At 44.5% G+C, this 15,000-nt stretch overlaps 1 protein-coding gene across 2 annotated transcripts in view; it reads right to left on the bottom strand.

Moving 5' to 3' along the window:
• Positions 1–15,000, bottom strand: part of me1 (malic enzyme 1, NADP(+)-dependent, cytosolic) — a 94,238-nt gene that overhangs the window by 7,310 nt on the left and 71,928 nt on the right. For both annotated transcript variants that reach the window (XM_044207036.1, XM_044207034.1), the window contains 2 exons: positions 13,968–14,071; positions 1,688–1,797 (listed from right to left, as the gene is read on the bottom strand). In XM_044207036.1, coding sequence (XP_044062971.1) covers positions 1,688–1,797; positions 13,968–14,071 — 214 coding nt within the window. The remainder of the gene's footprint in view (positions 1–1,687; positions 1,798–13,967; positions 14,072–15,000) is intronic.

Here is a 15,000-nt window from a genome sequence, read left to right as displayed (position 1 = left end):
GCAGCCTGCACGTAGCCTGACATGTGAAACCCAGGGCAAAAAAAGTCCACAATGCAGTCGCTGCTGCTAATAAAGCTTACTGCTCTGAGCTCATGTTAATAATTGAAGGAGAGTTACATAAGTAAATATCTGAAATGTAAAAGCAATAATTATGTGAAAGTAGTAATATATTCTGGCATATTTGATGATTTAGAAGTAGTTCATATTGAGCAAAGCTGAGTCTGGGTGACACATGAGGAGGATGAAAGTTGTTCTATGGTTAGTGTATGTCAACACAGAGTTGTCACACACAACAAGTCTTACCTGAGTGAAATTTAACCAGCAGAATTTCACTCTGAGTTACACATGTGCACAACAAATGATAAGAAAACAAACATTTCAAAACACAAATTTAAATTTAAAACTTTTATTCAACAAATTTTTAAAAATTGGGCGGGACTTCAGCTCTCCATCGCATTCACAAGGCATTCATCTGGAGGAAAACCTGAAATGTCTCCGGAGGACTGTTTTTCTCCAGATGAATGCTTTCATGATGAAGGCATGGGGGTTTGTGTTGTGTGGTTTTCATTTGGATAGTGTATAATTTGGTTAGGTTGTATTATTTGTGCCAGTTTGATATGTCTTAATGTTCCTCAGTGTTTGTGATTTTACTGGGTGTCTCAGGGCCACTTGACTGAGGGAGGAATCCTTTCTATTTGTATCTCCTGGCTTTTTGAAAGCAGGCTAGTGTCACTTTGTCAACAAAAAAAGGTTACCCTTGTTTTTAGGTGTTGAGGGTTCTTCTCTAAATTACAATGTTAAAAGGGAACAGACCTAATTCTGCCCTGCACGCAATTTGCCATACATTGAACTGATCTCTTAATATAGGGATTTGTTTTGGTAATAAACTGCTAAACTTCAGGGCACTTTTTTGGCGAGAATTTGGCCTGGTTATGTCCACAGTTCGGCCTTTAGCCGAGGTGGCACCCAATATCTGAAAATATGTCACCACCACCCCCTCATCTCCTATATGTTGTAATATTGCTCACAATGGAAGGTGAAGAGTTGGGGGCACCTTAAATAACAACCTAATAGTCAATCACATCACATCAGCTCTTCTCATCCTCTTTAACCCCTTAAAGGCAGTAGACAGTTTAATGAGCTAATAAAAATATTTATTCTGAATTAACATGCTAACATTTTATACGCACCGTGTCTGTATATGATATGCATTAAGTTATTTTAGAAAACAATTAGAGACACATGTAAAAAAAAGTATTTCCATTTTTACTGTTTATATATCTACATCTCTATCTATATGTCTTTGCTATATTTTTAATTAGTTGATGAAAAAAGATTGCCTTCAGTTATTCATATAGTATCAGAGTACATTTACATGTGCACAATAATGCCATTATTTACTGGAGCAAAATCAGACAAACAAACAAAAAAAAACTTGAGTGAAGAGTTCCTCAAACAAATCAAATGTACAACTTGCACATCACAGTTCTATTCTCTGTTTTTTTGATGGTTCAGTGAAAATATGGTTTTTAACTCTCTTGAAGCAAAAATACAAGATTCATTTGTACAAATATTATTCATATTTTACACTAATCATGTGGTTTTATGAAAGAGAAATGAATGAATGGGTCAGATGGACAGAGAAGATGTGTGTATGTGCGTGTGTGTCTGTCTGTCGTTGCGTTACCTTGGATGTCATCATTGAATGTGCAGTACTTGTTGCGGTACTTGCTCAGCAGACGGAAAGCATTAACATTCGCAAAGTCCTCAAACTGAATCAGACAGTCCATTCCATACCTGCAAACAGAAGAGCTGCATTTAATCCGGCTGAACCAACAGAGAACTTGAACAGACAGAAAAAGAGAAATAAAGGAGATAACGCAGCTACTTGTGATCTCAAAGGTGAAGGTCATTTAATAGACTTTTGCACACACTCAAACACACACATAAACACAAATAGATAAAGAAGCCTCTGCTTTCAAAGTTCAGTCCTGTGGAGGGCGCTGTCCCACTACACTGAACAGCACAGGGCAGGAAATGAAGAGAGGCGATGCTGGCTTCTCAAGTTATAACAATGTGTTGAATATGTTTTCTTAATACGCACAGTTATGAAGATGTTTCAATAAATAGAGAGAAGAAGCAGAATTATTTCCTGGGTATAATACGTGTATGTATTTATGTATATAAATAACTATATATTGTTTTATTTTATTTTATTATATGTTGTCCTATTCTAATATAAATTTAAGTATCTGTTATGTTCTATGTGTGTAGCATGAAGGGACTACAAACTCATTTAGTTGTACAACCTTGCATTGTAAAATGATAAATAAATTAGAACTTTGTACAGTTTTGTTTAATAGACATTTGACAAGCTGACACCTGTTTTTCCCTGAAATGACTTTCAGTGAGGGAGGTCAAACCTCCACAAAGGAAGAGAATCACAAAAACACCACATTAGAAGCAAAAGAACAGAGCCCACCCAGTCTCCCTGTAAAGCAGCAGTGTTCAGTTTTACAAGATGCTGCTCCTATCATATATAGTCAATACAGCAAAACAGAAGCCTGTGCCAATAAGCTCCTACAAAAACATCACACAACAAAAATAAGCCATAAGGCCGGCGTTATGAGTCTGTAAATTAGATTTAGCAGCGACAAAGAGGATTCCCAAGTTCCCATGCCTTTCAACAGATGGAACTTTTGTTCAGGAAATTACAGGATGTTTGCAGAGTGACTGCTGCTGCTCTCCAAGATGAAAGACTGGTGAAGGTGTGCAGGATAACATTATGTCTAAAAAAACCCAACAGAGATAGATAGATACAGGACAAATACTGTATATTAATGGAGATTTATTTTTATAGTAGCTATTATTGCAAACATGTCTGCCTCAGTCATTTTGTAATATTTGGTATTAAAATCCAATTTGCAACTTATGCCCAATGAAAATATATTGTTTCATTGCTTTTCTTAGCACAATTGAACAAGCCCCATCTGTTGCAATGCCTGTCAAACGTTCTGTTCTTGCACATCACATACGCAGTTTACAATGTTGGGGGCGACAGATTTACCACTCAAAATTCTTAGTAACTTTTAAAACAATGGGATCTTGGTTTAAGACAGAGGTAGATAAAAGCAGCATTCTCGTCTCCAGCTGGCAACCGTCGATTTTGCTGCCTGAAATGATGACTGTACCTAGCAGATTTAATTAGCTTTAGCAAACAGTTAATTAAGCTAACGTAACACCGTTTGGCTGCTTAGCTTACATACTTGGACACGCAAGACAGAGGTTTAGACACCTCCCTCCAAGCTCGGAGTATCTCAAGTACTGTACTGAGTATTGCTCTTATCACAGCTTCATGCACACCCTTTCGGGACATGTTGAAATCGTGTGCCTAGTTACGGTTGCTGCTTACAGATACTGTTTACAAAAGGTGAAAATGCATTGAAAGTAAGATAACAGGCTGAAAGGCCAAACAACTGAGAATTAAAACGTAAAAGAAAACTACACTAATGCCCTTTGAATGATGTGACTTTCTGAAAGTACAGATTGGCAGTATAACTTTTATTAAGTCTACCTCTCAGCTAGAAACAATGGGAGGAAAGGGTGAGGTTGTCTGAAACATGTATTAAAAACACCAGAGATCATGTTGCAGTGAGTGAGTGAAGGAGGAAATTGGGGACAGGCCAAGCAAACAGAGCAAGCCGCCCCAAAACCCCCTGACACCTGCAGCTCTGTCAGTTAATGGAACAGGGGAGGTGAAACCCTTCCTCATCACGTTTTTTTTACAGTTAAGGTTGTTTGCTCTCTTTTCCCCTTTCCGTCACTGTCTTTTAACTTTCTCTGATACTTTACTCTTTTCCTAAAACCCCACCTCATACCTCATTTGCACTGTTATTGGACAATTCACTAAAGCGGTTTCCCACTTGTTACAGTGGCTGCTAAACTGCTTAAACTTTCAGCAGGAGGAGGATGAAGCTGAGCGGAAGCGAGGCAAGAAAGAAATGCAGGATGAGAAGTGACCTGAGTTTAACTGTAATGAAACTTAATGTCCTGATGAGAGAGTGCCATTGCTGGGTCACTGTTTATCCTTCCCTCTGCCACACTACAAAACACTGATTCCTAATACAGAGACTGACAGCCCTGCTGACTTACTGCCAACACGGCAGTAGCAATGAGGAGAGAAATGTGTTTTCTATCAAGCAGAGAGCAGTACTGAAGCACTGAGTGCTTTTGCGAAGAGGAGGAATAATGAGGCCAAGAAGGGAGCTATAAACTTTTCATTGTGTTGGGGCTTTAGGAGACGGAGACAGGCGACAGGCGAGGATAGATGTGGCCTTGCCCCACTGCCAATGCAGCGCCCTCTGGTATGGTTTGGTGTAACTCGCTACTGGAGAGGTCACACCAGTTCACGCAGAACCAAGCTGCCCATTCATAGAGTCCAAAGAGGCGGATTTGAGAGTGTAGTCCTCTGCAGAAGCTGAGAGTCATATTCACTTTCTGCAAGTATTCTCAGTAGAGATAGAGGATTAGGTTGTAAGGCTTCAAATGAGAGTGAAAAACAATGTCAGATATTGAATTCATCGTTTTATTTTTGTTAAAAGCTCAGCGACTCCTGACACAGATCTGAGAATAACAGCTGTGAACACATGCATATTTATGGGCATCCACTGACCATAAACTACAGAGTGACTATCTGTGGTTGTGGCATTACAGAAAGAAAGGAACATCGATGTTCCAAATCTAGAAAGCTCTTTGGTCCTTTGCCTGAGCCAATAAAGATAGGGGGAGTGTTTTTGACAATGTGTCTGTGTGCTTTGCCTAGAACAAAGCTCCTCTTGGAGGCCATTTGTGTTCATCGTCCCTATTCTTCCTGAAAGTCTCTTGTCTTTCCTTGACGACCTTCTGAATGGAACGCCAAACTCTGACAATGCACCTCTTTGCCAGCTGAATAAAAAAATAACCTGGACAAAGAAAGCGGGATTTTCTTTTGTATCTAAACTGAAGTATCAAGGGCAGAAACCTAAGCAAGACAGGGCACACCCAAAAGATAAAAAACACAGAGCATATTCCTGACTGTGCTGAGAGAAATCCATTAATCTCTGAGCGGAGAAAGACGGAAAGATTGGGAGAGATTGTTCTCACAAAAAGTACCATAATTGCTATAAACAGATGTTTCAACTATTATGGATCTGGTGCCTTAGGTTGTTTTGGATTGGCAGAGGGTAAATAAGTTATTCACCCAAGTTTGTTAGGTAACACTTTAACTTACAGGCTGCAAATTACAGTGTAGTTATTCAGCACATGTAGAGTATCAATAAAACACTTGCTGGGTACCTATACTGGGACAAATAGGTACAAAGGAAGAAGACTATACACTAGAAGACTGCCAATATTTTTTTAAATTACTGAGTACCTATTTAATAATTTAGGGTATGGTATTATTGTTACTGGGTAACAACAGCAAAAATGGTGATTTTGCAGTGAAAGTTATGGTATCAATTCATTATACTGTACAATTATAATATTCTTACAAAAAATACTTTGGGAAATTACATTGTAAAAACAAACCATGTGGCCCCTGGGAAGAAGGATGTACCTCTATAGCTATAAAATATGTATGTGTATGTATTTTTTTTAAATGATGTTAAAATATAGGGGAACAGTAATGTAGTTTTGAGGTTTAATGGATCCATCCAATGTTCAAAAATGAACTTCTATGTCCTGTGATATCATCAGATCATAAATAATAAATGAGCTTACTCCAAACTATACTTTAGTGGCCAGTATACAGTATAAAGAGCTATTTATCTCTCACAAATGAGTATTCAGAATGTATTTCTAGGTCCCTCCTGAACGCCTTGCAGGCTTTAATCTAAAGCTATACCATTTATTATTAATTAATTTCTTACTATAGACAAGTTTAAAATAGCATTAAATTTGGTAATGAGCGCATAACGACTTTGAACAAAGTTCAGGACTTGTTGCGAACTCCACTGCCAAAAGAGTGACTTTGTTCTACCTCTCATGACTGTTATGAAAAAAGAAAGAGACACTCTATCCCTGCTGTCGAGATTTGGCAGTGAGACCATTTTCCGACTCTTTGTCCACTGCTTTGTCAACAGCAGTGTCTGTTCAGAGATTTCTGAGACCAAAAAGGGGCTAGTGGGAGAATCTGTCACTAGGTGAGAGAACAGGCAAGAAAAATGATGTAAAACAGTGACAGTGAAAACTCTTGATTCTGATATGGCTGTTCAGGTTTCCCAGTGTGTACAGAAGTCTTGTAGTGTTCTCTTAACCAAGACTAACAAAAATTGCCTAATACAGCCTTTGTGACCTCATGTGGTAGCTGGGAAAGATAGAAATGGTAGAAATGAACAACTTAGTAGCTGCAGTTTGGACAGCAGCTCACTCACATACTTGTTAAAGAAGCTCACTGACTGTCCATAATAGTGTAAGCTTCACCCAACATTCATTTGCACAACATAAATTATCATATGAAGGGAGGTGTCTTGATTTCCATTGATTTTCATGTTGGAGACATCTGGAAACAGAAAACAACTAGACACCTGCAGACAAAACACTAACCTTTCCTGCCATGGTGCTGTTAAAGCTATCTGGGAAACGCTACCAGAACAACACAGAGCTCCTTTGTGCTCAAAATTTTTATTTTGCTTTGATTTATGACTTGCCACTATAATACAGGTAGTAGAATGAAACAAAAATACCTAGACTCATTGTTTTCTGGAGTAGTACTTTCAGGGTTTCTTGGTGCTTACTGTCAAACCAGTCCCATATATTGTTTGACAGTATGAAAGTTGAGTGTGAGACATGAGATGACAGCTGCTTTCCCATGTGGTGAAACACTCGTTTGGTGTTATGAATGTAGGACAGGGGCGTTAACAAGTGACCCAGCTCCTTCAGGAAACACAATCTGGCTTCATCTGAGACTTGATGAAATTTGAATTATAGTAATATTAACAGGGTGGATGTCATATATACTTCCAACACTGAGGAAGCAGAGAAGAAGATATGAAGTGATTATTTTAGTCAGAGTGCATACTGAACCAGGGAGGACCTCTGCAAAGAAGGTCACAGACAAGGGTGCTCTGTCCAAACACAGCTGTCGAACCTGTGTGCATATATGTGTGTTTGTGTACACACACAGGCTGTCTGTTACCGCCGTTCCTACGGGGCTTCATGGCTGAAGCCTTAATAAATCCCCAGCGCCTTCTCGCTCTCCAGAGAGCCAGCATCTCTCAGCACACCTTATTTCTCAAATCCCAGAGCCATCATTAAAGACAAAGACGCATTCTGCATTCGTTCTCCTCTCCTCTGTTGCTGCTTTCATCCATCCATCCGTTGGTCTGTCTCTCTTTGCCAAGAGTTTAAAACAGTTGATGACATTCCTGTAGTCTTTGCATGCTACTCAGATTTGTACGGAGAACAACCTAGAGACTGTCTTGTCAAATAGTGTACAATCATTTCTGACATCATGACTCAAAATGTCTCTGAGTCAACCGTATATTTTGGTTACCCAAAAATATACTTTTAATAAAATGTATCTACCTAAGCTCTACAAGTACTTTCATTTTGAAGGAAGAGTTTGATATTATGAAATATGTTTATTCACTTCCTTGCCAAGATTTAGATTTGATATGAAGCTACTGCCAGCAGCTGGTTAGCTTGGCTTAGCACAAAGACTGGAAACAGAGGAAAGCAGCTAACCTGGCTCTGACCAAAGGTAACAAAATCCACGTACCAGCAACTCTAAAGATAATCAACTCGCTAATTAACACATTATATCTTTTGTTTAATCCGTACCAAAACCTAAGTGTAAAAACAACAACTTGTGGTTTTACGAGGGGTTATGTGTTGGACTATTTCTTGACCAGGTGAAGTGACTTCTGCTGGTTGCCTGGCAACCTCTGGATGACTACAAGACAGGAATTGACTGCACCTGGCCAAGAAACTGTCCGCCGCATTACCCTCTGTAAAATCACACGTGTCATTTCTACCCTTACTTTACAGAGGCAAAGCACCTTTTCGGAATTATTAATCCCCTTAGTTAATGTCTGATCACATTCCAAAACAGCTGGTTAGACCTGGTAATATTAGTGGGAATATCAGGCCCGTGGAAAAACACTAGAAATAAACATGTGCCCCCTCCTTGAACCGCCACCTTAACGTGGTGGAGGGGTTTGAGTACCCGAATGACCCTGGGAGCTATGTTGCCTGGGGCTGTATGCCCCTGGTAGGGTCACCCATGGCAAACAGGTCCAGGGTGACGGGTCAGACCAAGAGCGGTTCAGAAGCCCCTTATGGATTACTTAAAATCAAGGCCAGTTACGTCGCCCGGATTGGCGCTACCGGGGCCCCACCCTGGAGCCAGGCCTGGGGTGGGTGCCCGACGGCGAGCGCCTGGTGGCTGGGCCTTTCCCCACGGGGCCCGGCCGGGCACAGCCCGAAGGAGCGACGTGGGGCCGTCCTCCCGTGGACCCACCACCCGCAGGAGGATCCGTAAGGGGCCGGTGCAGAGAGATCTGGGCGGCAGTCGAAGGCAGGGGCCGGCGACCAGATCTCCGGACACAGAAACTGGCTCTAGGGACATGGAATGTCACTTCGCTGGGGGAAGGAGCCTGAGCTTGTGCGGGAGGTTGAGCGTTACCGGCTAGATATAGTCGGCCTCGCCTCCACGCACAGCCTGGGCTCTGGAACCCGTCTCCTCGAGAGGGGCTGGACGCTCCATTTCTCTGGCGTTGCCGGCGGGGAGAGGCGGCGGGCTGGTGTGGGCCTGCTCATAGCCCCACAGCTCAGCCGTCACGTGTTGGAGTTTACCCCAGTGAACGAGAGGGTCGCGTCCCTCCGCCTCCGGGTGGGGGACAGGTCTCTCACTGTTGTGGCGGCCTCACGGGCCGAACAGCAGTGCAGAGTACCAGGCCTTCTTGGAGTCCCTGGGAGGGGTACTAGACAGTGCACCACCCGGGACTCCGTTGTTCTACTGGGGACTTCAACGCCCACGTGGGCAACGACAGTGACACCTGGAGAGGGGTAATCGGAAGGAACGGCCCCTGATCTGAACCCGAGCGGTGTTCAGTTGTTGGACTTCTGTGCTAGTTACAGTTTGTCCATAACTAACACCATGTTCAAGCACAAGGGTGTCCATCAGTGCACATGGCACCAGGACACCTTAGGCGGAGGTCGATGATCGACTTTGTTGTCGTATCATCTGACCTCCGCCGCGTCTTGGACACTCGGGTGAAGAGAGGGGCGAGCTGTCAACCGATCACCACCTGGTGGTGAGTTGGATCCTCTGGCGGGGAGGAAGCCGGACAGACTTGGCAGGCCCAAGCGTGTCGTGAGGGTCTGCTGGGAACGCGCTGGCGGAGCCCTCTGTCAGCAGGGTCTACAACTCACACCTCCGGGAGAGCTTCTCCCAGATCCCGGGAGGTTGGGGACATTGAGTCCGAGTGGACCATGTTTTCCACCTCCATTGTCGATCGCGCGCTCGTAGCTGTGGTCGCAAGGTTTCTGGTGCCTGTCGCGCGGCAATCCCCGAACACGGTGGTGGGCGCCGAAGTAAGGGATGCCGTCAGGCTGAAGAAGGAGTCCTATCGGGCCTTGTTGGCTCGTGGGACTCCCGAGGCAGCTGACAGGTACCGGCAGGCTAAGCGTGCTGCAGCCCGTGCGGTCACAGAGGCAAAAACTCAGGACTGGGAGAGGTTCGGAGAGGCCATGGAGGAGGACTATCGGTCGGCCTCAAAGAAATTCTGGCAAACCGTCCGACGGCTCAGGAGGGGAAGCAGTGCTTCACCAACACCTTGTACGGTGCGGGTGGAGAGCTGTTGACCTCGACTGGGGATGTTGTCGGACGGTGGAAGGAATACTTTGAGGATCTCCTCAATCCCGCTGTCACGTCTTCCGAAGAGGAAGCGGAGGCTGGGGACCCGAGGCGGACTCATCCATCACCCTGGCCGAAGTCACTGAGGTTGTTGGCAAGCTCCTTGGTGGCAAGGCTTGGGGGTGGATGAGATCCGTCCTGAGTATCTTAAGTCTCTGGATGTTGTGGGACTGTCTTGGCTGACACGTCTCTGCAACATCGCGTGGCGATCTGGGACAGTGCCTCTGGACTGGCAGACCGGGGTGGTGGTCCTCTGTATAAGAAGGGGGACCGGAGGGTGTGTTCCAATCACAGAGGGATCACACTTCTCAGCCTCCCCGGTAAGGTCTATTCCAGGGTACTGGAGAGGAGAATTCGTCCGATAGTCGAACCTCGGATTCAGGAGGAGCAGAGTGGTTTTCGTCCCGGTCGTGGAACACTGGACCAGCTCTATACTCTCCATCGGGTGCTCGAGGGTTCATGGGAGTTTGCCCAACCAGTCCACATGTGCTTTGTGGATCTGGAGAAGGCATTCGACCGTGTGCCCCGGGCGCTTTGTGGGGAGTGCTCTGGGAGTATGGGGTCCGGGGCCCTTTGCTAAGGGCTGTCCGGTCCCTGTATAACCGGAGCAGGAGCTGTGTTCGCATTGCCGGCAGTAAGTCAGACCTGTTCCCGGTACATGTTGGACTCCGCCAGGGCTGCCCTTTGTCACCGGTTCTGTTCATAATTTATATGGACAGAATTTCTAGGCGCAGTCAGGGGCCGGAGGGTGTCCGGTTTGGGAACCACAGGATCTCATCTCTGCTGTTTGCAGATGATGTCGTTCTGATGGCTTCTTCAAACCGGGACCTGCAGCATGCACTGGGACGGTTTGCAGCCGAGTGTGAAGCAGCTGGGATGAGAATCAGCTCTTCCAAATCTGAGGCCATGGTTCTTGACCGAAAAAGGTGGTTTGCTCTCTTCGCGTGGGTGGGGAGTCCTTGCCCCAAGTGGAGGAGTTTAAGTATCTTGGGGTCTTGTTCACGAGTGAGGGACGGATGGAGCGTGAGATTGACAGGCGGATCGGTGCAGCGCCTGCAGTGATGCGGGCGCTGTATCGGACCGTTGTGGTAAAGAAGGAGCTGAGTCGAAAGACAAAGCTCTCGATTTACGGTCAATCTACGCTCCTGCCCTCACCTATGGTCATGAGCTTTGGGTAGTGACCGAAAGGACAAGATCGCGGATACAAGCGGCGAAATGGGCTTCCTCCGCCGAGTGGCTGGGCGCTCCCTTAGAGATAGGGTGAGGAGCTCAGTCACACGGGGAGCTCGAGTAGAGCCGCTGCTCCTCCACGTCCGAGAGGAGCCAGCTGAGGTGGCTAGGGCATCTGATCCGGATGCCTCCTGGACGCCTCCCTCGGGAGGTGTTCTGGGCATGTCCCACCGGGGCGGCCCGGGAAGACCCAGGACACGCTGGAGGGACTATGTCTCTCGGCTGGCCTGGGAACGCCTCGGGATCCCCGGAGGAGCTGGAGGAAGTGTCTGGGGCGAAGGAAGTCTGGGAGTCCCTGCTTAGACTGCTGCCCCCGCGACCCGGCCCCGGATAAGCGGAAGAAGATGGATGGATGGATGGATGGATGGATAAACATGTGCACATTGTAGGTACAAGTAAATGAAAGTGAACTCTGATTCAGACACTCCCCATACCCCCTCCCTCTTGTTTGTCTTGTCTCTGCAGCGACGTTTAGTCTCAGGGGTGGCATAAAACTCAATGCCCCCGCATAGATGACGTCAGTGGTCATCACACTTAATCCCTAATGTGTTTTTGTTGGAAAAAACGCAGTGGTAAAATTGTCATAGCCTAATAAAAAAAACCCAACTTTTTAATCAATTTATTTTACTACACAGCTACAAGACACACACACAGCTGCGCGGACAATGATTTTCTGTCTCTATGCGCATTCCTCCTCCTCCATTTACGAACGTTCGGCAGCGGCCAAGTCAGAGCTTAGCCTACACTGTGTCCAGCGAGTTTGTGAGTTAGCGACAAATATCTTTTGATAAACCCAAGTTTCTTTTTTATAACTTCGGCAACATTACCGTTAGCAACTTCTGTTTTCATCTCCATGTGATGGCAGTGCCCGGTTGTTAGGTTAGTAGGCTGTTGTGTTTGCTTTCCACATGCTGTACCACGTCGATACTGTGTTTTCATTTCTGGCGAGATTTAGCTGGGTCAGTGTCTGCTGGTAGATTTCAGCCAGAGCCTTTCTCACCGGCCTGATTGTGCAATAATTATCATGCTGTTTCCTTGGTAGGCTTGGCCATCAAAGCAAAAAAAGGCGAACCAGAGAACACGAGTGTTAATATTTACATTTTGAAAAGAACAACATCTTCCCAGCGCCTGCAGGCTATTATAGCCATAACTACCAAAAACAGCCCGAACGTGGCTGGAGCACGCAGAGTCTCCCCCCCCTCCCCATATTTAATCCAAGTCTGCGCCAATGGTGATGATACTGTGACAAAAAGGTGAGTGTTTCCCTGACAGAAAATACTAAGTTCAAAGTTTTAAAACCTTTGCTGAGCCTTGGTTCATCCTTTTTAAAGTGTTGTGGGCGTGTGCAGGAGAAATGAGATTAAGGGATAATTCTTTTCTGCCTGAAGACAAAAGCAGCAGACAACACCTGCTGATTATACAGGAGTGGTTGCTGGAGAATGCAAGGCTGAAATCAAACACTCGGTTGCATCACTAGCCATTCTCCTTCAACTGAGAAGCATGTTTAAATGATGGATTAAACACTCCCCCCAGACTTCTACTGCTTATTGAAGATGAATCAATCTGGAGTATTTTAGTTCACGTTTAGTTTCTTAGAAAACTAAACATGAATATTACTTGAAGACTGCAGAGCTGTAATCATTCATTCGATCTCTGAGCCCATAATTACTCATTTTCCGCCAATCTGGCTCCATTGGGGAAAAAGCTTCGCTGTTCCCTGTAGTTGAGAAGCCACCCGGTTATTAGAGTCATGGCTTCCTGTTGCCAGCTGGAGGGGGCCCAGACCCAGGACTCTCCCTCTGGACTCTGGTCTCTCTGGGTTAGGACGAGTCTTAACCAGGCCCATGTGTGTGTGGCTGCGTGCAAGTCGGCATGCGTGCAAGTCGGCATGGATGCAAGTCAAAGGTATACAAAAGTCTCATCAAGGACAGGACTGCAATAAACGCATGAGGTAGAAGCCCCAAATGGTAGCAGTATGACTCATCTCATTTCAGCTCAGAAAGGAGGGAAAAGATAAGATAAGAAGATCAGTGCTTGAAAACCAAATGAGTGAAAATTGGAATACTAAACACTTCAATGCCTTGCCGTGACTCCAAGTTAAACAAGCCAAAGCTAACCACTCACTGTGATCCACTCTGAATAAAACAGGGTTGAGCATGTCAACATGGCATCACAAGTCTGAATGATGCATCGTCTGTGCTTGGTGAAGATATGACTGGATATTTTCCCAGGAGTGGGACCACTGGAGTCAGTACAGAGAAAAAACAGAGGTCTCCCACTATTCCTGTAAGCATCTCTGTTCATATGCTCAATCATGTTCCCTAAGCATTTAGAATGATCAAGTATTACACTTACAGCTCTCCTATCATCCCTGACTCAATTAGCTGAGCTTCTGTGGACTAATAATTATGGACAGTTTCAAAATAGAGAATATATTGTGTTCAGTTCAGCTGCTGACAGTTCAACTGTCTTCTGAATAGCTGGTTAGCTGTGCTCTCAGCCATCTGGAAAGAATCGTGCCATTGAAATCAATAGCACTGATAGGTACTAAGGCTCTCTGATCACTTTTCAATAAGCTCATGATGCCATTAAGCAGAGTTTTGATTGATATTGCTTAGCAACCAAAACGTCAAAGAAGATAAAACTGAATCAACTGTGACTGAAGTTCCAGACCCCTGAAACCCACAAGATTTGACTACATCACTGTATGCACTGACTATGCTAAACTGCTTAACATATTTCTTTTAACAGCACCATGTGCTGTCGTTATTAAAATGACAATAGCAGACAGCATAAAGGCAGTGGGCAAATAATGAATTGAAGGCCAATATGATCATACCTGTCTGACACAGCCTTCATAAATTCATCCAGCAGGTCATCATAGGCCTGGCCTTGCACTCTCTTATGTCTCAGCCCAATGTAGAGAGGGTCCTTCAGCAGCGCCTGCAAAAACACATGGAGTCAGAGGACAGAATGGCAGGTGAGAGGAGAGAAATTGAAACTTACAGGAAGACTGAAGGAGAAGCAGAGAGAAAGGAGAGGTTTCTTTGTTTTTAATGGTCCATCTGAACTTAATAGTTTAAAGCTGCACTAGGCAACTGTGCCAGTTAGTAATGCCACATATCTAGCGGGGAGCGGGCTCAGCCTTCAGCCCTAACTGACACTGCCTCAAGTGATGTCACTGCTGTACTGTCACAAATCCCTCTGGGACCACAAAAGGCTTTATACAACTTTTTTTCACATGCAGTAGTACTCCCCAAGACCTGTAAACAGACTTTGATGTGTAAAACCCCTTTAAAACTTTGATTTCCATAAAGTCTGTAATGTGATGCAGGTAAATTGCAAACAGTACAGTCATTTACCAAAATGTGAGTACTTACATATATTTATAGACTTATGACTTCACTCTATCTGTCTTGCATGTCAACTGCATTGTAAAGCCTTTTATACTTTTTGTATAAGATTTATTTGCAACAGTTTCTTAAAGAATTCCTTTTTTCACAACAGCTAGTAACAAATTGCATAGTTCTTTCCAGCAAACTTCCAAAACAATTATTAGGAAATTAAAGACCTGTAAAATAAAGCATTACCAACATGACTAGACTGTACTCCAGCCATTTGGGGTTGCATTTCCATAAAGTTGGGGGGCTTTTGAGACACTGATAAAAATCTGTGTAGCAGAAGTGAAGATATCCTGACTTGTAGTCCCTAGTTTGGGTCAAACTCCAAAAACACTGGATCCTACACTTCCCATGCCCACCTATCTTTCAAACTCGATGGCCCAAGTTTGTAACACAGACTTTGTGTTGAAAATGATCTCCAAGCCAAAATACCACAGATGACATCGTCAGGGTTGATGACATCATCAGGGT

This window comes from Siniperca chuatsi, linkage group LG9 (assembly GCF_020085105.1).
Source record: "Siniperca chuatsi isolate FFG_IHB_CAS linkage group LG9, ASM2008510v1, whole genome shotgun sequence".
NCBI classification, from domain to species: Eukaryota; Metazoa; Chordata; class Actinopteri; order Centrarchiformes; family Sinipercidae; genus Siniperca; species Siniperca chuatsi.
Note: the sequence above shows the minus strand (reverse complement) of the source record. Positions and strands in the feature narration are given on the sequence as shown.